At 43.2% G+C, this 22346-nt stretch overlaps 4 protein-coding genes across 5 annotated transcripts in view; 1 reads left to right on the forward strand and 3 right to left on the reverse strand.

Moving 5' to 3' along the window:
• The first annotated feature begins 448 nt into the window (after window positions 1–448).
• LOC118414397 (microfibril-associated glycoprotein 4-like) lies at window positions 449–18907 on the forward strand. Its single transcript, XM_035818429.1, has 5 exons — window positions 449–654; window positions 6315–6428; window positions 7551–7798; window positions 8736–8884; window positions 15927–18907. Exons 3-5 carry the CDS (start codon window positions 7656–7658, stop codon window positions 16613–16615), a joined length of 981 nt encoding a protein of 326 aa, XP_035674322.1. The 5' UTR covers window positions 449–654; window positions 6315–6428; window positions 7551–7655; the 3' UTR covers window positions 16616–18907.
• LOC118420691 (fibroblast growth factor receptor 4-like) lies at window positions 1679–2926 on the reverse strand. Its single transcript, XM_035827636.1, has 2 exons — window positions 2918–2926; window positions 1679–2635 (listed from the first exon to the last, which is right to left on the reverse strand). Exons 1-2 carry the CDS (start codon window positions 2924–2926, stop codon window positions 1679–1681), a joined length of 966 nt encoding a protein of 321 aa, XP_035683529.1.
• On the reverse strand, window positions 2678–4936 carry LOC118420752. The gene has a single exon (XM_035827760.1). It carries the CDS (start codon window positions 4934–4936, stop codon window positions 2951–2953), a length of 1986 nt encoding a protein of 661 aa, XP_035683653.1. The 3' UTR covers window positions 2678–2950.
• Window positions 17885–22346, reverse strand: part of LOC118414383 (protein turtle homolog A-like) — a 36159-nt gene continuing 31697 nt past the window's right edge. For both annotated transcript variants that reach the window (XM_035818409.1, XM_035818416.1), the window contains 3 exons: window positions 21970–22143; window positions 21812–21839; window positions 17885–21329 (listed from right to left, as the gene is read on the reverse strand). In XM_035818409.1, the coding sequence (XP_035674302.1) occupies window positions 19493–21329; window positions 21812–21839; window positions 21970–22143 (2039 nt within the window). In that variant the 3' untranslated portion in view covers window positions 17885–19492. The remainder of the gene's footprint in view (window positions 21330–21811; window positions 21840–21969; window positions 22144–22346) is intronic.

Genomic DNA, 22346 nt, shown 5'->3' on the forward strand with positions numbered 1-22346 from the left:
TTCTCACGCGGCGGCCATGATAGATCGAAGAAGAGGTCAATGAGGCAAACAGACAAAACTTATTTCTAAATCATGTCCCATTTAGTTTTCCCCCAAACCACACAAATTTTCATGATATAAGATAGAATAATAAATATTACAAGAAGTGTTATGCACCGAAAGATGTAGCAATTTAGAGTAGTGTAGACTCCATAGTCCCTTAAGAGATGCAAAATAACATAATAATGCAAATTTTAAACGAATTTGCAGCCGTTCACTTATTGGTCGATTTCCTAATTGGCAGGCTACCATCGGTCGAACTGCTAATTATGATGGACAGCCTTTTGTTTGCCACATTGAACTCGTTTTAGATCTATCATGGCCGCCGCGTGAGAAAGGTGTATTACAGTTCCATTTTGATTGAGATGAAATTTGCATAACAATGTGTTTAATCAGAGCAGCTGTAGACCTGACACCTGGACTATGTGGTAACACAAGGGTTTGAAGTCTGCCGCAGTTTATGCGTTGTAACAAGTCAGGCAGGAATAAGGAGAAGAACTGAGGACTCAAGTTGAAAAATTATTTGGGCCACTTGGGGCCATACAGTGTCACGCGGGCTAGCAGAACACGTGGGTACGGAGAACTTTACCTGACAGCGAGTTTCGGGTACAGTCGGTATGTTTTTGTTCTTTCTGTGGTAAAGCAGTCATGTTGCATGTCCGCTATGTTATCTAGGCGAAGATGGTCTAACAAAGTGTGCGGTGCAACATAGGCGCAACAGTTTGTAGGCCGAAAGCTAAGGGCACAACCCGCCGTAAGTGTAATTTGTCCGTACGTTTTTTTTTGTGGGGGGGGGGAGGCCACGTCCGCCACATATTTCTGAAAACGTTCAGGCTGTACAGGGCAGGCGCTTAGGCGCGTCGCCCGTACTGTTATGTACGGGGGGCAAATCTGCAGCCCGATGGCACACAAAGTTTTGCCTGCACGTAAAGTTCTACGGAGTGTCTGCGTGCTCCAAAATCCGTCGGATTCCCTGCGAGTTGGTACGAAGGCGGTACTTACCACTTACGGGTCCCAAAAGATTGCCCACGTTTTGGCACGTAGACAGCACGTGCACGTACGGCGGGTTGTGCCCTTAGCTTTAGGTGGGCGGGGTCGACTGAACAATAGGATTAAGTTTTGCATTGGACGTTGCTTAACGTTAACTTTAACATTGAACGTTATATCTTTATTTTGTATGTCTTCCATAACTAACAACCCGTTACAAGTAAATATAGCACAGCGTACCATTCCAAATATTTACGGTTTGTCAAACTTACATGAACTGCTAGAAATTCATCAGTCAATTTGATATTGGACTGTATGTTGGCTACTGTGGTTGATCACATTAATTACTACACATTAAAACACATGACTTCATAGTTTATTGATGTCCCTTTGCACTAGCCCTAGAAAATCTACTTCTCTAAACGTCTCGCACGTCCACAAACGCTTTAATCGAATGTAAAACTATATATACTTCATAACATTAAGTCACTTCCATACAATCAATTGTAACTGTAACATCTTTAACCTAGTAGATTAAAAAAGCCAGCAACACTCTGGACCCAAAACGCCTTCCATTCTTAGTGGTGGGATTTCAGAATATCACTGCATAGAACATCTTCGAAATATAAGATGGTGCAGGTGAACTTAAATGTTACACTACTGTTTCCATTTCAAAACCGGGGGTCAGTCGCAATAGTCTTGTCTCCACCTCATCCGGACTGGGTCTTTCCGACGGATTTTCGTGCCAACACGACATCATGACGTCATACATCTCTCCGGAACATTCCGGAGGCCGTCTGAGCCGGATTCCCCTCCGGAGTGTCCGTGCGAGACGCAGGCAGCTCGGGTTGTCATGCGGGTTGCCTCCGTAGTGTGGTTCTTGTCCCAGCGTGGCGATCTCCCACAGCAGCACGCCGAAGGACCACACGTCACTCTGACAGGTGTATTCTCCTCTCTCTAAAACCTCCACAGACATCCAGTTCAAAGGAATGAACTCATTTTCCGCCATATTTTCTCTGTTTTTGTCATCATCATCTACGTCCTTGACAGGGGCGTACACGTCACGTCCAAGTCCAAAGTCGGCCAGCTTAGCTACGTGATCAGCGGTGATGAGTACGTTCCTAGCGGCCACGTCGCCGTGTGTGATCGCCAAGCGTTGGAGCTCCCGTAGAGCTCGGGCTATGTCTACAGCATAGAGGAAACCGTGTTCGAGAGGAGCAGCTCCGTTTTGTTTTTGAGCGTGTCGCAACAAACGCAGAAGGCTTCCTTTGGAGGCGTATTCCATCAGGATATACTTCTGTGAAGTCTCGTTTATCAAGCCTAATAGTTGAATGATGTTGGAGTGCGCGTTGTTGTGGTGTTCGTCTTCGTGTACAGTGACCAAGATGGCCGCTTCCCTGTAGAAGTTGCGGTAGCACTGCGCGTTTTTTCTGCGGACAGACTTGGCGGCGACACTGATGGTTTCCCCGCCAGGCGTGTGTAGTGTTCCCTGTATGACCTGTCCGAACCTCCCCAAGCCTATCAGCTTACCGAGAGTCAGATGTCGGCTTGTCGTCTCCCAGCGACTCAACCAGCCAGGCCGGACGGTTTCTGCCAGATCTGCCTCAACCTTAGATATAGAGAAAGTGTGATGATCAGAAAATTACAGATGTTCTCCAACTAAAGAAATTTTACTAATCAAAAATTACAGATGTTCCCCAAGTCAAGGAATCTTACTCATCGGAATCTTTGATCCGATTTGTAGGTCTTCCTCAGTTATCTGATCTCATTGCACTTGGGGCACCGGTGCGGCACTAAGGGGTCGGAAGATTCTCAACGAATTTCAGAGATAAAGGACGAGTTTTCTTGATGATGATTTATCTAGTTTATTCTATGAGAAATTTTCATACACATGACACATGTATTGGGATATCTTAAGACAGATTTATGAATGTTTAAATGTTGGAATGTAATTATGATTAGAAGGTGAGTAGTCTACCAGTGCCAGCTCCAGGAGTGCTTCGTTCTCTTCTACTCTCTCGGGAACAACACCGAACAGGCGTCTCTTCTTGTACAGTATGGCCGCTACAATAAGGACTAGTAAAAGTAGAGATGCCAGTGGCACAAGGATTTCGACCAGCGGCTCCGGTATGGTGGCTGTCTTTTCGTCGCAGTTCTCCCCCGTCCAAGGCGACACACATTGGCACCTGCCGTCCACGTTGTTACAGGCGGCGTCGTTCCTACAGGTACAGGTGTGTTGACACCTCAGCCCGTACCTGTACGTAGGGCAGGACACGTTACAGTCCGACCCGTACCAGCCGGCGGTGCAGTTACACGTACCATCGCTAGGGGCGCAGCTCGCACCGTGCAGACAGCGGGTACAGTTCTTTCCGCAGCCTTTGCCGTATGTGCCGTCCGGACATCTTTCTTGACACCTGGTTCCTGTCCATCCCGGCGGACAGACACAGCCGGCCCACCGGTCACAGCTGGCACCTTGTAGGCACTCGCAAGTTTCATCACAACGCTCGCCTTTTCGATTGGGCGAACAGTTGCCGGCATCCAATAATATCGTTGCGTTGAAGACGTTTTCATGGGTGTCTGTAAGCTCACACATGTAGGCAACGCCGTCTTTTGGCTGTATATCCATAATCGTTTTATTTATTTGACTAACTCCAGCAGAGCTTACAGTCACGGATCCATTTGGAGATAACAGCGACAATGTTGTGGCTTCAAGGTGGTGGACATTGCAGTGAATGGTGACATTAGCGGGGATGTAGATATCAGACGGATCGCTTGGTGTCGTTGTTGCAGAAACACCTGGTTTCGGGATGTCGCAGGCCACGCCTTGCCATCCTTCCGTGCATTTACACGCACCGTTGAAACCATGGCAACGGGCGCCATTCTCACAGATGCAATTCTTGTCACAAAGGATGCCGTATCTATCTGGTGGGCAGCCTACGGGGTTGATATCGACAGTAATCGTGTCAAGATGTTTTAAAGTTGTGACAGCATCAAGATCAAGCGACATCGTGACTACCCGATCGCGAGTTGAAGGAAGCTTACAGTTAAAACGCGTGGCACCTTTTGTGGGGAGCATAGAAGAAGAAATCATGACGATCAAAGGATGATTGGGCAGTTTGACCATGACGTCAGGCAAAATGCCTTCCAGATGACGTAACCTGTCTTTGTACTTGCCGTACGTAGAGAAGAGTTCGAAGAGACCATCGGGAAACGTTTCCGACTGCTCGTGGCATGTCACGCGGAATGTACCTTGTTCCTCGTTTACATAAAATTGGAACAGTTCTGCTGCAATGGCCACGTCAGACAATGCGTGTACGCCCATAACCACTCGAATATGGCAGTCGTTCCCTGCCGTAATGACAACTCTGGGGTCGTTCGGATCCATGTCCCATATAGGACGAGGCTTGCCCAGTGTGCTCTTGAGGAAAACAACATCTCCAGCGGTCGTCTCGGCTTCTACACTCAGCGTGGAACTAAACAAGAAGTCGTTTGACTTTTCCCCCGAATAAGGTCGGACCGGCGTCTCACACGTAACGTTATACACAGGAGGATAACCCAAGACGTGGGTCACCTTTACTTTAAGATGGACAACAAGGTGATCCGGGTCTCGAAGCTGACCAACACGAATCTTGAGCAGATACTCTGACTGTACTAACCAGTCCAGCGGCCTGGCCACCACAACGGTACAGTTGGTACGGACATAGAACCGGCCGTACGGATCTCCCTCCACGATCGCACAAGGAAGTTCCGCTTTCTCCGGTCCCAACAGACTCCGAACGTTCACAACGGCTGTTCCAAGCTTGGCGTTTGTAGCGATATGAACCGAGAAATTGTAACCTCCGTGAGCAAGACACAGAAGACAAGAAACGGTCCACAAAAATACGACCTTGTGGCTAACTGCGCATGCCATGATAATATGGTTGCTCCAATTGCGGTTGATCAGTGCATGCTAATCAGCACGCGAAGTCTTATACTTAGCTTAGGTACCACATTTCCTACAATTGGCACAAAGTAATCTATTAAATAGGAATTTGATGTGAGAGAAAACAGCAACTGTTCGCTTGGTAAACTCTTTTTGTATTTTTATGTAGCACAATCTATTCTGAGAGCGTATACCCCATAAAAGTGTCCAGTTTAGATAAGGAGCCCATTGAATTGATGGTAAGATAATTACTTTTTGTAAACAACAGAGCGGGCGGTTGCGTTTACCGCGAAGGTCACTTTTTGTCGTCATCATCACATGGCAACACGGAAGTTCCGTTTTTTCCTCGCCGTTTTCCCGTTTCCGTTTTCTATGATAGCTCACTCACATTGGCTGGTTTAGTGTTTGTAGCAACAGCAGGAACAACGAAGTCAAACAGTCTTGGTAATCTTAGAAAGTTGGCAGTGGTTTTATTTTTGTAAAGTCCTTATTAAAACAAATATGTTTCAATTGTTTGAAAACACACATTAGAAGTCGTCACGGCTATGCATACGACGTATCTGTATATCAAAATGTTTATATGATAGTAAGGTTAACGACCCGCTTTCCGTCGGTGTGTACGGTGCCATAATTCATGGTCGTTTCCTATAACCACCTCATAAGCGACCATGCAGAAATTTCCATGCAGAAATTTCCCCCGTGAAAAAAAGTTTCCGCCCCCCCCCATGCAAAAATGTTCCCCGTGAAAAAGTGCCCCCACTTAGAAATATCCCCGTGAAAAAAATGTCCCCCATGCCGAAGTACCTTGTAAAAATGTCACCGTATACACCTCATGGCGGCCGGGTCATTAACCTGTGAAACTTCCTTGACCTCCGGGACAGGTCAGCAGAGGTAAGACATCCTTGACATTAGAGACTGTTAACATCACTTGTTGCATTCCAAGCAGCCACCTCAAACAGGATTAATATCAAACACGAATGCAGAAATCTCCCCCAAGAAAAATGACCCCCCCCTGCAGAAATGTCAACCGAGAAAAAGTGTCCCCCATGCAGTTGTGTCCCCTTGAAAAGTGTCCCCCATGCAGAAATGCCCCGTAAAAAAACGCCCCCCCCCCATGCTGAAATGTCCCGTGAGAAAGTGTCCCCCATGCAGAAATGTCCAGTGAAAAAGTGTCCCCCATACAGAAATGTTCCCCGTGAAAAAGCGTCCCCCATACAGAAATGTTCCCCGTGAAAAAGTGCCCCCCATACAGTGTCCCGTGAAAAAGTATCCCCCATGCCGAAGTATCCCTTAATTGTAAAAATGTCACCGTATACACCTCATGGCGGGTCATTAACCTGTATAACCTCCCTGACCTCCGAGACAGGTGTCCGAGGTAAGACATCCTTGGCATTAGAGGCTGTTGACGTCTCAAGATGCCTTGCAAGCAGCCACTTCAAACAGGATAAAGAACACGAGGAAGCGGCAACACAAAAGAAAACTAGAAAGGCCGACATTTGCTTGAGAGCAAATACAGCATATTTCAGCCATCTCCCTCATGCAACAATAGGCCTTGAGGTCGTTGACCCCTTTGGCCATTCAAAAATGACCAAAAAACCCCCAAATATATCATTTTAAAGTGGTCCATGCCAAAAAATATACATGGGTCATTTGAATAAATATCTAGAGCACCCCTTTACCAATTTACAGGTCATTAGGTTGTAAATCGAGGGAACAGGAGCCAAAAATGTCAAAATTTTGTCAAAAAATGGCCATAAAATCGCAAAATGAAGCATTTGTTGTACCGTATGGGAAAACTTTTATTGAATTTATGTGCACATAATTGAAGGGCACTTTTATACCAAATTTCAGATCATTTGGTTGTAAAACGAGGCTACAGGAGCCAAAAATGTCCTTTTTTGGTAAAAAAATGGCCATAAAATCGCAAAATTAAGTATTTTGTTGTACCGTATGGGAAAACTTTTATTGAATTTATGTGCACATAATTGAAGGGCACTTTTATACCAAATTTCAGATCATTTGGTTGTAAAACGAGGCTACAGGAGCCAAAAATGTCCTTTTTTGGTCAAAAAGTCGCAAAATTAAGCATTTTGTCGTACCGTATGGGAAAACTTTTATTGAATTTATGTGCACATAATTGAAGAGCACTTTTATACCAAATTTCAGATCATTTGGTTGTAAAACGAGGCTACAGGGGCCAAAAATGTCCTTTTTTGGTCAAAAAATGGCCAAAAATCGCAAAATTAAGCATTTTGGTGTACCGTATGCCAAAACTGTTATTGAATCTAGGTGAGCATATGATCAAGGCACCTCTGTATCAAATTTCATGTCATTCGGCTGTAATACCAGGGTACAGGAGCCCGAAATATACATCAAAATTGACAATATCCTCAATAAAATCATTTTAAAGGCAGATATGAAAAAAATGAAAAAAACACCTGAGGGTATTGGCTTACTCTACCTTTGTGCCAAATTTCAAGTCAATCGGTTAAAAAATGGCGGATTTGATTCGATTTGAAGATTTGACAGGAGAAAGAAAGAAAGAAAGAAACATTACGAATACAATATATTTCACCATACCTATGGTATGGCTGAAATATAATGAAGCAAGGCAAATCTACGCGCGGTCAAGCAATCAGCAGAATTAGTCTATAGAAGCCACATCTAGATAGCCACAATCCCTCGGTGTTCCAGTCGCGTCTCCGACATGGCCACGAGAGGCTGGGTGTTTGTCCTGTTCGTCATTGCTAACGAAGTCGTCTGTCCTGGCGCAAACTCTTCCCAATCTGGCAGCCCAGACTGTGACAAGCATGATTGCATGGACGGCCTTCGTCATGCGGACACTGATGGGTAAGTCGTATTTTGAGTTAAATCCATGCTGATTTGATCGTAGCCGCGCGCGCATCAATTGTCGTCCGTTTCCAAAGTTTTGGACCATACTGTGAATCGTACAACGCAGCTCTAAAATGAGAACATAAATGTTGTAAATATTTGAAAAGAAACATCGGAAAGCGGATGCTAATGTCATAGAAGAGGGTCCAAAAAGAAGGTGTTCTGTGTTACAGGACAGAAATGAACAATATATTGTTCGGTACGTTGTGTGTTAAGTCATTTGTTCAACCTTCCCGACGACTTATATTTCAAACTAAGGGCAATTTTTCTGGGCTATTTTTCAAAATCAGTTTTGGGGTTCTCGCAGGTCATCCATATAAAATCAAATCAACATGGCCTAAGTGCATTTTTTGAACAAACATTAAATGTTGATATCGTTGCAGCGCTCTCTATCATTTGTCGATACACACATATCTATATATTGCTCATGTTTTTATTGTAAACCATATTTTACTACAAGACAATCCTGTATAGGGCCTCCTTTGCGTTGTTGGGAAGATGTTGGTGCAGATTCGCTATTTGCAACACATTGCGGCAATTTTTTTATGCCGGGAAGGTCGTATTCTAGCCGGAGGACAAAAGATCTTCATAAAAACCTTGCCAAGATATAGCGAATCTACACACACACGCACGCACGCACGCACGCACGCACGCACGCACGCACGCACGCACGCACGCACGCACGCACACACACACGCACACACACACGCACACACACGCACGCACACACACACACACACACACACGCGCGCGCGCGCGCGCACAACAAGCTACGCCGACGCCCGTGAAAGGCTGCGAAGGAATATATATGGGGCATACATGTATGAGTACATTAAGGAGATATGAGTAAAACGTTAACTGTTTTTGTCCTTTCCTGACCCTGATCAACGACCAGTCTACTCATCTACAAATTTAAAGACGTCCTGACTGGTCATTGGAGTCCGCCTAACCGGGCAGCCATGGAATGTCTTCAGCTACAATTGGACCGGCAGAAGAATTCTATCTCGAAACTCGGTGCACTGTTGGACAGCATAGACGTAAAAGGTACAAACTGAACATAGTCCATGCAAATCAGAGATTCATTATTATAGATATGAAATATATTTTGATATGATAGGTTTTAATGGACGCTTGTCTGGTGTTTTGTAACTTCTTTCTATTAGCATAAATTCGTTGCCTGTACTACGGAATTCAAATTATATCTATAGAATTTTGCTATGATAGAAAATGTCACTGGCAAAATCATGTCTGGTTGGTTATTGACAAAAACATTTTTGGTGACGCCACAGGAGTGAGCCAAATGGTATATTATTGTGTTGACCTGTTCCTTCTTACTGTGAATTGTAGATTGTGGAGAAATCTACCGAAACACCAAAGGCCGTATGGAGTCTGGAATCTACACTATCTACCCGCGTGCGTCAGACGGCAAGGACAAGAGCGCCCCTCTCCGTGTGTTCTGCCGTGTGCAGGCCGGCCGAGCTTGGACCGTCATCCAGCGGCGACAGGACGGGTCTGTGGACTTCTACAACCGGACATGGGAGGACTACAGCCGGGGGTTCGGCAACCTGACGGGAGAGTTATGGCTCGGAAACGACAACATCCATCAACTCACCAACCAAGGCAGATACAAATTGTACATCGACTTTGAAACTTTTGATGGGAAATTTTACTATTCAGATCATGCCTGTTTCCGCGTGGAAAATGAACAAGCAAGGTATAAATTACACGTGGGTCCACATAATGGAACTGCAGGCCAACATTTGTGGTATCAAAGAGGGGGCGTATTTCAACAAAAACGATGTGGTGCCCGCTTGAGTCCTTTGTCCTCTTGTTACCTACACAAACCGGGAGGGTTTTGGATGCGTAGATGTGATACCCTGAACCCAAATGGTTTCTATTGGAAGAAGGCTGAGGATTGCCCCAAATACTCAAGGAATAAGAGACCTGGGGTTCTTGGGAGCATGTTCATTGAGATGAGGATATCTGAGTCTGACAACACAACCTCCAGTAAACAAAAGTATGACGAATATTGCAAATGACGTAACAGGAATGGCAAGCGTTGGTATGTCATACAAGAATGGTTGCCCTAAGAAGTTTACACAGAATAATAACCCTTAGCATATCGGTGGTTATTGAATTTAAACAGAAAATCAACCAATCAGAATTAGACCCAATAGGGAGGGATGACATTTAACGTTACTACAGTAGAGAGTTTTTTACATGCCACAAATATTGCAATGTTACTGAATATTTTCTGTGTAAATTTTGGTTTCCTGAAATCTGTAACCCTATTCTCCTTATGTACAAATTTTAGAAAATCGACAAATGAATTTACAAGTGTAGTTTTCAAAGTGTCTATGCGTCGTATATGAATCTGCATGTTCGCTTCGCTCACTCGGTGGATTTATTCGGTGGCTATATATAGCAACCAGGTATTATGACACCATATACACCTAAGGGCGGGTCATTAAACCCTTTACTATTTCACGCAAAATAACCTACATCGTGAATGTTGGATTTGACATTGTAAAGAAAGGAAATATCTAGCGTCCAAGAGCTATACGCAATATGCAATACATTTTCTTTGTCAAGAAATGCACGGACAATACATCTGTCAGCATCGATCATAAGAGTTTGCATGCAAAAGGGGTTCACACAGGCTGCAAAGAGGCTTTGTGAAGGGTGTCCATTGGTGGTGCCTTGAAGTCATGTTTGTACTTAACGTTATGTACCACTTTTACTACAGTTTGTGTTGAGCATTTTTGTATATGCGAGTAAAAAGCGTTAAACACTAAAATATGTCGCTTGTTTGTGTATGGATAACTAGCTATATATAGTGTGACTGCACCTGTATGTTCAGACAGAAAGCTGTTTGGGCATAAAGCGTCGCCTACCAGTGTTTACTAAAACTGCAATAATTTGTGGTAAGGCATCGTCCTGTTGAAAACATTTTGCTGTGCACGTTCAGGATTTTAGAAAAACATTTTCAGGCTTTTAGAAAAACACGTATGTTCTACCTATAGCGGACGAGAACTCCCCTGGTGTGATCACGGTTGAGGTTATTTCACCTAAGGTCCCAATTGTGTGGACTGGATGTTTAGTCCTTTGATGAAGCGGATTTTTTTGCTGGATTTTCTTTTTTCGCCCTTGCTTATTATTATTTTTAAATCTACAGACGATGTCATCCATAAAATTAAGTCAGGATGGCCTTATGGCCTAAAATGAAGAATGGAGGCGTTTTAGGGCCATATTGTGGCAGGCTTGTGTCATTCTCCTACGCAGAGAGTCCAACGTTCAGGGGACAATTATCTCAGTATGAATGATGTTCAGCACCAGGGACAGCTGCCTTAGTGTAGATGGTGTTCAGCACCAGGGACAGTTGTCTTAGTGTGGATGGCGTTCAGCACCAGGGACAGTTGTCTTAGTGTGGATGGTGTTCAGCACCAGGGACAGTTGTCTTAGTATGGATGGTGTTCAGCACTAGGGACAGTTGTCTTAGTGTGGATGGTGTTCAGCACTAGGGACAGTTGTCTTAGTGTGGATGGTGTTCAGCACCAGGGACGGTTGTCTTAGTGTGGATGGCGTTCAACATCAGGGACAGTTGTCTTAGTATGGATGGTGTTCAGCACCAGGGACAGTTGTCTTAGTGTGGATGATGTTCAGCACTAGGGACAGTTGTCTTAGTGTGGATGGCGGGCAGTTGTGTCAGTATAAATGGTGTTCAGCACCAGGGACAGTTGTCTTAGTGCGGATGGTGTTCAGTACCAGGGACAGCTGTCTTAGTGTGGATGGCGTTCAACATCAGGGACAGTTGTCTCGGTGCAAATGGTGTTCAGCACCAGGGACAGGTATGTTTACTTGTGTGTTTGGTGTTCAGCACCAAGGACATGTGTGTTTACATGTGTGTGGATGGCGTTCAGCACCAGGGACAGCTAGGTGTGTTTTCCTGTGTGTAGATGGTGTTTACCAGTGTAAAAATTGTTTTCAGCACCAAGTGTGTTAACCAGTGTGTGGATGGTGTTCAGAACCAAGGACCTTAGGCTGGATTGTGTTGAGCACCAAGAAGAGGTCTGTTCACCTGTTTGTGGATGGTCCAGAGGGCACAGTTGCTCATAAACGACCTCGCTACGCTCGGTTGTTCATTCGGTGGTTATAGGAATTGACTATGAATTATGGCAGTGTATACACCTCAGGGCCAGTCATGGACTATTAATTAATGGCGCCTGTGTTATGGGGAAATGGAGCCTTCTCATTGGTCGACGTCGTCCGGCTATATGATAATACATGCTGAACCTCCTTATTCTCCGAGAAAATTTAGCTGAGGTAAGATTCCTCGACATTAGAGACTGTTTACGCCACTTGTTGCATTCCAAGCAGACACCTCACCATACCACATGAGTCACGAGGTATTTCTAACCAAATGAGGAAGCGGCAACACAAAAGAAAACAAAGCAAAGCAAAACTACACGTGGTCACGCAATCAGCAGAATTAGTCTGGTTGGAGAACACACATGTAGCCACAATCCCTCGCGGTTTAGTTGCGTTAACATTTTCTAGACATGGCCATGAGAGGCTGGGTGTTTGTCCTGTTCGTCATTCCTAGCCAAGTCACTTCGCCGTTCGGCACGGTCACTTCGCCATCCGAGCATGGTTGCATGGACACTGAAGGGTGAGTTATATTTTGAGTTGATGCCACATTGATTTGGTTGTATGGATGAAATCCTCGAGCATTGTTTTTTGCCTTTTCTCAGAAAAAATGTGGCCACATGTGACTCAATGGCATCCCTGGTCAATCAGAATTTTATGCTTGCCAGAGGATATTTGCTCCCAAGGATAAGTGGGCACATGGTCAGGGCATGGGACCACAGCGCCCTTGTTACCCTGGCCTCTTGAACAAGAATGGTAGTAAAACCTTATTGAAATGGCGACGATTGTCTAATGAGGTGAACATACATGTAAGAGAAACCAAGCCTGGGAAATAATTTACTGGATGTTTAGTATTGTGTTTAGCAGCATTTTTGCTGGATATTTCTTTTCTTTTTGCCCTCACACATTAGTTTGGGGGTCTCCAGAGGATGCCACCCATAAATTGAAGTCAATGTGGCCTAAGTACCTTTTTTGAACCAATCAATTTTCATATTTCAGCCATATCACTGGCATGGTGAAATATATTGTATTCGTAATGTTTCTTCTTTCTTTCTTCTCCTGTCAAATCTTCAAAACACGTTATCTCCGTCGTTCCTGGACTGAATGATCTGAAATTTGGCACAAGGGTAGAGTGGGCAAATACCCCGACGCTTTTTTGTTCATTTTTTTTATATCTGCCTCTAAAATGATTTTATTGTTGTTTCATTATAATTTTTTTACCAAAACGGAATATTTGGCCCCCTGTACCCTAGTATTACAATTGAATTACCCGAAATTCGGTATAGATAGGCATTAGATAGTTGGTAAAATGACCCATGTAAAATTTTTGGCATCAACTACTTTAAAATGCTTAATTTCAGCATTTTTTTCTGAGTGGAAATTGATTTTCTTTCGGTCTCCAACTGTGACCTTTCGGACGTTTACCCCAGAGCCCCACACCTGCGCGGCGTAGAGCCGGTAGCAAGAGTTTAGTTCAGTTAATGAGCCAGCCAATCAGCGAAGAGGAAGGCGAAGGCTAAGCAAAATTCATAAGCGGACCACACAATCCGATATATACATGGATATTATGACAATACAGCGGCCGTATGTCACTCTGCGCCCGGGTTGAATCGTAGTTTGCGAGGATTTGGAGTTTGCAACAGGGTTATTTGGGTGGTAGCTATGGTACGCATGCTTTGAACGTCTTTGTCAATGAGTTTAGGAACATTGCGCATGGCAATATAAATCATTTTCGTTAGATTTGACTTTGGCAGGGTCAGTTGAGACAATCGAGAAAATGTTACTTGGCGAGAAATAGCGGGAAAATTGAACAGTTTGTGTTTAGTTTTGATACGTAAGTTTGACAGTGGCGAGAATGATTATTATCTCATCAATATTTCTCTTCAGAATTGTTTGAACTGTAAATGTAAATAATTGGCTTACCTGTGCAATGTTTATATGAATAAAGATCAGTGGGTACTGAAATAAATTGTAACGTGTAACTTGTAAAATGTGTAACGTATTGCCCATAGTCAATAGATCAGCATTTTCTCTATAGTGGCCACCTGTCTTAAATAGTGGCCACATTTCTCTCACTGGACTGGAAAAAAGCGCTTTATTTTCTTCCGAGAAAATATAGGTATTTCTAGTCTTGTTGTTGTTTGAAATAAACTTTCAACATTCAAATTGTAAGTAATTTTAAACTGCCAGAGTTTCAGCCCAATAAAACACTCTCACGGTGCCAGGGTATGAACAGACTGACCTCCGAAAAGAAGTTAACCCTCGAACAATGTTGACAATCTTGTCTTCCGGGTCTCGCACGCTACGCGCAGGAAGTTGTTACACTAAGACAAGATTAGGCCCGATGGCTGATTGCATGCAAAATAAAACAGTTTAACAGTGGCATACAGAATCATATATTTAACAAAGAAGGAAAATGAAATATATACATAAAGCCAAATCAAGTTAAGTTGTTGGTCCTGGGATTTTTCAGAAAAAAAAATGAAGCGACAGGGGGGGGGGGGTAAAATTATTTTCAAAATTCAAGACGTCTCCGTCTCCAGTAATGGGCATACAAAACAAGAGGAAGATTTAAGTTTTCAGCTTTAAGAAAACAAAAACTACTACACAGTACATGCACCCTCTCGATAATTATTAAAACGTATGCCCTACGTGAATAAAAAAGTTCACTGCAATAATAAATGTACCCACATCACCACAAGGAGCTTATAGCGGTACTTACACCTAGTTATCGTACTGGAAATTGTTCAATGGCTTCAATGTCACGATGAACATTTTCTGAATGGAAGGTATGGTGATTTTTGTCACTTTCGGAAAAATAGGAGCTGGCGCTATTTTTCAGATATGCATAGGAGCTCCAGTGTAAGAGTATACTCTTCCATATGGGTCCGGGTCATATTGGGCAAGCTCCGTTTTGACTTGGAATCAATTCATAATATTACTTCACTTTTGGGGATGACTTATTGGTAAAATGTTGCATTTTTGGGCAGGGGTGATATGGAACAGTCGAATGCTGTGTGGGAAGGGTATGGCTGAAATATGCTGTATTTGCTCTTTTCTAGTATCCATTAAGTTTTGAAATCGTTGCAACACTCTCTGTCATTTGTCGATACACACGTATATCTATTGTTACTGTTTTCACTGTACACCTTGAGCATAATATACAAGGCACGCCCGTAGTATGGGGCCTCCTTCGCGACCTTCTCGGGCGTTGGCGTATTTTGTTGTGTGAGGGATATATATTCGCAATTTTCATCACACTGCGGCAAGTTTTTTTATGCCAAGAAGGTCGTATTAATCTAGCGGTCAAACAAAAGCGAATCTGCACACACACACTGGTCCACGTCAACCGTTAGTAAAAAGGCCGCGAAGGAGGCAACATGAGATATATTGTGTATGAAAACATGTAACTGTGTTTAGTAAGTGGAGATGAGTAAAACTATTTTTGGTCCTCCTTGATCCTGATCAACGACCAGTCTGCTCATCTACAAATTTAAAGACGTCCTGACTAGTCACTGGAGTCTACCTAACCTGGCGGCCATGGAGTGTCTTCAGCTATCTATGGACCGGCAGAAGAATTCTCTCTCGAAACTGAGTGCCCTACTGGACAGCATAGAAAGCGTAAAAGGTACAGACTGAACATAGTCCATGCAAATCAGGGCTTCATTGTCAAAGATCTGGAATATATTTTGATATGAAAGGTTGTAATGGGCGCTTGTCTTTTACGTCTGGTGTTTTGCAACTTCTTTCTATTAGCATAAATTCGTTGCCTGTACTACGGAATTCAAACTATATCTATAAGACTTTGCTATGATAGAAAATGTCACTGGCAAAAGTGTGCCTGGTTGATTGTTGACAAAAACATTTTTGGCGACGCCTCAGGGGCGAGCAAAATGGTATATTATTGTGTTGATCTGTTCCTTCTTACTGTGAACTGTAGATTGTGGAGAAATCTACCGAAACACCAAAGGCCGCATGGTTTCTGGAATCTACACTATCTACCCGCGTGCGCCAGACGGCGAGGACAAGAGCGCCCCTCTCCGTGTGTTCTGCCGTGTGAAGGCCGGCCGAGCCTGGACCGTCATCCAGCGGCGACAGGACGGGTCTGTGGACTTCTACAACCGGACATGGGAGGACTACCGCCGGGGGTTCGGCAATCTGACGGGAGAGTTCTGGCTCGGGAACGACAACATCCATAAACTCACAAACCAGGGCAGGTACAAATTGTACATGGACCTTGAAGATTTCAATGCGATTTGGGAGTATTCAGATCATGCCTGTTTCCGTGTGGAAAATGAACAAGCAAGGTATAAGTTACACGTGGGTCCACATAATGGAACTGCATACCACTCTCTGTGTTATCAAAGAGGGCGGGAATTTGAACAAAAACGATGTGACCAGGATCGTCCTGGGATCTCTTGTTACCTATACAAACCGGGAGGGTTTTGGATGCGTAGATGTGATGCCCTGAACCCAAATAGTTTCTATTATAAGAAGGCTGAGGATTGCCCCAAATACTCTAGGAATAAGAAACCTGGGATGGATGGGACCAAGTTTATTGAGATGATGATATCTGAGTCTGACAACACAACCTCCAGTAAACAAAAGTATGATGAATATTGCAAATGATGTAACAGAAATGACAAGCCTTGGTAAGTCATACAAGAATGATAGCCCTAAGTAGTTTATTTACACAGAAATTATAACCCTTACCACACCGGTGGTTATTGAATTTCAAGGTGTGTGACAAAAAAAAAAATCAACCAATCAGAATTACACCCAACATGGAGGAATGACAATTACCACAGTACAGTAGAGAGGATTCTGACAAGATTTGATATGCCAAAATTGTAATGTTAAGAATATTTTCTGATTCTTCTTGTGCATCAAAAAATGACAAATGTAAATCTTTAAATGAATTTTTCATAGATTCAACAAATAATTTTACAAGTAAAGTTTTAAAATGATATATGCGTTGCACATGAATTTGTTCGCTCCACTCACTAGGTGTATTTATTCAGTGGCTATACAATGTAGCAACCAGGTCCTATGACACCATTGACACATAGGAGCGGGTCATTAAACCCTTTATTATTTCACGCAAAATAACCTACATAGTGGATATTAGATTTGAAATGTCTAGAGTCCAAGAGATATACGTATATACGCAATATGCCTTACATTTTCTTTGTCAAGAAATGCAAAGACAAAATATTTCAGCATCAATTAGAGTTGCAAAGGGTGTCTATTGGTGCCTTGAAGTCATGTTTGTACTTAATGTTATATGTATCATATTGTATGTACCACTTTTACTAGTATGACAAAATAAATTCGTTTATAGCACTATCTGTGCCGCTATGGAGTTGTGATGTTAACAGGCAATGAAGCAAATGTATGAAACGTAGACAGCAAAGATAAACCTTATAAGAAGAACAATACAACAGGATATATGGAGTCCTAACTAAAGGACACCAGTGTAAAAATACTTCTTCTGTGAATAGTTTCAAAGAAGTGACAAGGAAGAGGTGATGGACAAAGAGGACAAACAATAGACAGACTGTAGATTTTCTAAATATACATTTGATTTTGAAAAGTATTCAAGACAATACACTACTGTTTGCTTCATCATAAAATCTATTTTACTGATATTTCAAAATATGAACATATATCTACTATAAAGACTTCTTTCTATAAAAAATGGATTTTGTACACAAAAACACACTACACTGCACAAGGAATGTAACAGTTATACAAGTAGTCCAACAGCAAGACGTTACTGTTTACACGTCTTCTGCTGAATTAGAATTTTGGCACCATATTTCGTGTGTGTCTTTAGTGACTTCACATAATGTCTTAAAAGATCGAACAGCCTTTTAAGATTGCTTAGATACAAAGATATTGGCATGTATGTGGCAAAAGGGAATAAAACATCTCCAGATATACAAATACGAAACTTTGAAGAAAGTCTACACATACAAGCAACTGATAACCAATCATTTCACATTTCTCACACAAAAATAACTCCAAAAGAGGTCTTGTAATTTCAGAACAGCACAAAGAAATCTCCACACATTAACTACAGTCAAACCTGCCTAAGCGACCACCTCTTCAAACCGACCATCTGGTCATTACAACCGCTTTTTTCTCGGTTCCCAAAATTTTCCGCATAGACGTAGGCATTAAGTGCCCTTTTCAATACGACCACCTGGCCAATGCGCCTGCAACCGCCCAAAATTAGGGCCAGACAGGACCAAATCCTTGCCCATAACGGCTGTGTCATTTTGAAGCTTGAGATGTCATCGATTTTCAATGATAACTACCATGATTTTGTGCCAAAATTGGCCAATTTGCGTCAAATTTTGACTTCCATACGACGTTATGTTCAAAATAAAAGTGGCGGCGGATACGTGTGGGTGGAATCTTTGGGATCATTTATGCTATGCCGCAGGCTTGTTGTGACATGATACTCTTCAAACCGGCCACCTGTTCAAAATGCCTTTGCCCGGTCCCCGACTGGTCGTCTTGAGCAGGTTTGATTGTACTAAACTTTTCACAGAGGGGTACCAGATTTAAATATGCAATACAATGTGAGGTTTGAACTGATTGCAATGATTCTTAATTAACTTAATGCTGGTTCACCTTTATCCACAGGGTAACCTATATCTGTTGTATCTAGAAATAGAATATTTAAGGGTACACATGTATGTAGTTGACAAACTGTGGTTTCAAACTGCATCTTTTAAATACAACTGATATAGGTTACCCCACAGATGAAGTTGGTGTTATAACTGCCATTATATTATATAAAACATCATACTATTGTCTAATTTGCAATGACAAAGATGAAGTAGCATTTTTTCTGATCAAAAGCTATAAATAAAAATCTTGATCCTGAGACATTCTTGTCCTCAACTTCTTTCGACAATTCCTTATTAAGTCTCTGTTTTCTGTACAACTGCATTGATAGCAATTCATACATAATTTATACATAGATTTTATGCATAGAAGTATACTTCATGTGGTTCTGCTTGCTTGTCACTTATACATGTAAGAATATCTTTCACCCTGCAGGCTAGACTAAAATGAGAGTGAACAGGTCTATCAAGAAATTGCTCACTAGTAATTTCCTTGGATTTCTATTTGGTTCACTTTCACAGAGAGAAATTCAATTTGAAATTCTGCAAATGTAGAAGTCAAAGCAATCGAAAGAGCAACCAAAGGCATAGCTGAACAATTGTGACAATCATTGTTGACAACAAATATGCATCAGATTTATCAAAAATAGAGCTTCTACTTCCAATGTAAATATATACATTCTCTACTTAATCGAAGGTAAAAATATCCTAGGGAGATGCTCTAAGCTTAGAGAAAATCAGTGATCTACATATCCATTCATATGGCAAGTGCAGCAAATGGGATCATATCAAGATTTTGGAAGTATCTTTTTTTAGTGGGAAGCTGTTTCGTGTATAATACAAAACAACTTATAATTACCAGTCTGATATTTTACACCATTGTTGTCCTTTCATATTCCTGCCCATAGTTAATTTGATCCTCTCCAAGTTCCTTTTGTCGCTGTTTGTACTCTTGGAACTCCTGTTTCAGAGCAGCACACCGCGCGTCAACGTCGGAAAATCTCGATATCCTCCGATGTCTGCGAATTTCCCGCGGGCCAGGCAGTTTCGTCTCGCTCGTTCGAGGCTTCTGTTTTGGAAGCGGGCTCCTGCCTTGAATGATGTATTTTTGTACTGCCTGGAGAATGTTTGAGGCCAGCGGCTCTGTTCTGTCCCACTCAAAGTGTTCGTCTGCATCAGTGGGGTGGGGGGTGGACCCTGAAGCAGGTGACTGTTCAGAACTAGTGAAATCAAACGGGCCGTCCTCTCCGCTAACGTTACCACTGCTGTCACCGCGGGATCCATGAGTGGTGGTGTGGGACGTGTTCTTACTCACAAACCCACTACTGAGGGAGTCATGGTCTGCGGAGGTATACCCTCCTTCGCTTGTCCTAAAACTGCTGCCTCGAGAGATACCGACCGTGGACGTTTTACTTCCCCGGCCACTACTGACACTAGTAGAGCTGGCACGGCCTGGTGAAACCTCAAGGGTTGGCGGTTTCTTTTCTGTGAATATTTCGTTCACCAAGGTAGCATTGCTCCCCTTGTAGGACTTGTCTTCGCTCTCTTCTCCGGTGAGAGTTTGCTCGGATCCGAAGGTGAAGTCGGAGTGGTCCAGCTGTGACGTGCTGCTCTGCGGAGTGCTGTGGAAGACGCGGTGGAGATGCCGAGCGGACAACGTTTCGACCGGCGCACTGTGGCGGTTGTCTAAGAAATCTAGCTGCGAACTGTGAGCGAACCTATTGTCCTCTGGCACGTATGGATAAGACACTCGGAAGGCGGGTTCTCGGAAGGCTTGATGCCGTGGCGGCTTTGGCGGCCCAGCGGGGTAGACTTTGTGAGATTCTCTACTGGAGGTGCTACTGTGGCTCTGAGGTCTGGTGTTCAAATAGTGCTGCATGGGAACCCCCTCGAATGAAGTCCTGGAGGTACTCGAATATCTCCCCAGACCATTGCCAGGGTACTTGGTACTACTAGCTGAGCTGGGGTATCTTTGCAGACTTTGACCCGGCAAGCTACGGTACCTCGCAGGTTGCGTGGTGTTAAATAATTCGGGACTACTGTGAATGTCTGCTGAGACAACTTGTTGCGATCCTCTTGAATAAGGTGACAAATGTCTCGGCTGGACTTTTGAGGATGGCTTAGCAGAACTTCTCTTTGAAACAGGTTGAATCATAGCTCTTCTGACCTCTGAACTATGACCGCTCCCATAGCTGCCATCGCTGCTGGTTGGGGAGGGCGTGACCTCCTCTTGTTGGATTGGTCGGAATGTGTTTTGCATCCGCGGCACAGGACAGAACGAGCTATCCTTGGAAATATGGAACAGCCTGCCCGGCGGGACAAGCTGCGGCACCGGAAGGATGTCGTTCGTTTGGTACGGCGAATGTCGCCTTTCGTTTGTAAGACCCTTGTCTTGACCCAAGACAAAGCGACCGTCCGGGGCTCTACTGATGGTTCCTATTGGTCGGGTAATCTCAACGTTGTATCTGAAGTTACGTGAAGACCTCAGCAACTTGTACATGCTTGGCGAGTCGTACTGTATGTTCATGTTCTTATCCTGGGACGACATACTGGGCTTTTCTGAAGCAGACTTGCTCCTATAGGAGTCGGGTGGGGTTTGGGAGGTGTCCATGAAAAACCTGTTTTTGATGTGCCCTCCAAAGCCATTGTTGAATCCGTTAGAATAATTGTTATGGTGTGGAGTCCATCTTGCTCTGTCTTGAGCCAACCTGTGCAAGGATTAAGAGTAATAGTAAGTTTACAGAACATTTTCTTCAGAGGCAAGGCATATTTGAGGCAGGGAACTTAACACTATCTTTGGAGGACAAATACTACCTTAATATCAGTTTAGGCTGCTAGGGGACCAAAATCTACACCACTTCTTCCTTATATCAAAAGCTATCTGCTACCAAAAAATCAAGGTCCATAGGATGTCCAGGATAAAAGATACAAAAAGGTCTGCTGCAGTTCCAGGGGGCATAAACATGACTTCCCCACCAAAACCCACATTCGAAAGTTATACTGACCTCAAATATTCAGAAACACAGACACACACACACATATACACACACAGCAGGGAAACACACATAAAGACACGCTTAAGCTTTCATGGATGTAACTACATGTAGTACACAACTACCAGAGGCTAAAAATTCTGCATTACAACAACAATTTGTTAAAAACTTTAGAAGGCAAAGATGTTTATACTTACTTTGACAAGCTGATCAACTTCACATTTTCTGTAGAAAGATGAAATACAGGGTTAAAACAATACATAAAAAATGTAATTTTCTATGATCATCTTTCACTAGCGAAAATTAAGTGACAATTATATTGAAATGAAGACACAATTAAAGTCCTCCCACTCACCCTGCCGTTGCTTCTTCCTTTTGACCTTTCTCTTGTTGATGACCTTGACAGCAAAGGAGCTGAGCAAGATAGCCAGGAGCAGAAAACCGAGGCCCCCAGCCACCCCTGCCAGGACAGGTGTGGAAACCCCTAACTGTCCTGCTATTCCCACTGGGGGTGTGTATACTGGGATGTCTGGGAGGGGAGGAGAGGAATAATCAATACAGCACAAAACAGTGTTTGACAATACAATGTACCTTGAATTTAGCAAGATGGCAGGTACATTTTGTATATGGAAAGCCCCATTAACTTTCGAGGTGACAATTCAAGAGCTTTAGTTATAGATATCAAAATATATCATATTACAAGAATGAAGCATGGCTTGCTAGGGTTTAGGA

The sequence above is a fragment of the Branchiostoma floridae genome, chromosome 1 (assembly GCF_000003815.2).
Source record: "Branchiostoma floridae strain S238N-H82 chromosome 1, Bfl_VNyyK, whole genome shotgun sequence".
Lineage (NCBI taxonomy): Eukaryota > Metazoa > Chordata > Leptocardii > Amphioxiformes > Branchiostomatidae > Branchiostoma > Branchiostoma floridae.

Excerpts from the sequence above, each read along its gene's own strand:
- LOC118420752 (XM_035827760.1), bottom strand. The coding sequence starts at position 4,936 with ATGGCATGCGCAGTTAGCCACAAGGTCGTATTTTTGTGGACCGTTTCT.
- LOC118414397 (XM_035818429.1), top strand. The coding sequence starts at position 7,656 with ATGGCCACGAGAGGCTGGGTGTTTGTCCTGTTCGTCATTGCTAACGAA. Across the intron at positions 7,799-8,735 it reads CGTCATGCGGACACTGATGG|TCTACTCATCTACAAATTTA; the intron begins GTAAGTCGTATT and ends ATCAACGACCAG. Across the intron at positions 8,885-15,926 it reads GGACAGCATAGACGTAAAAG|ATTGTGGAGAAATCTACCGA; the intron begins GTACAAACTGAA and ends TGTGAACTGTAG.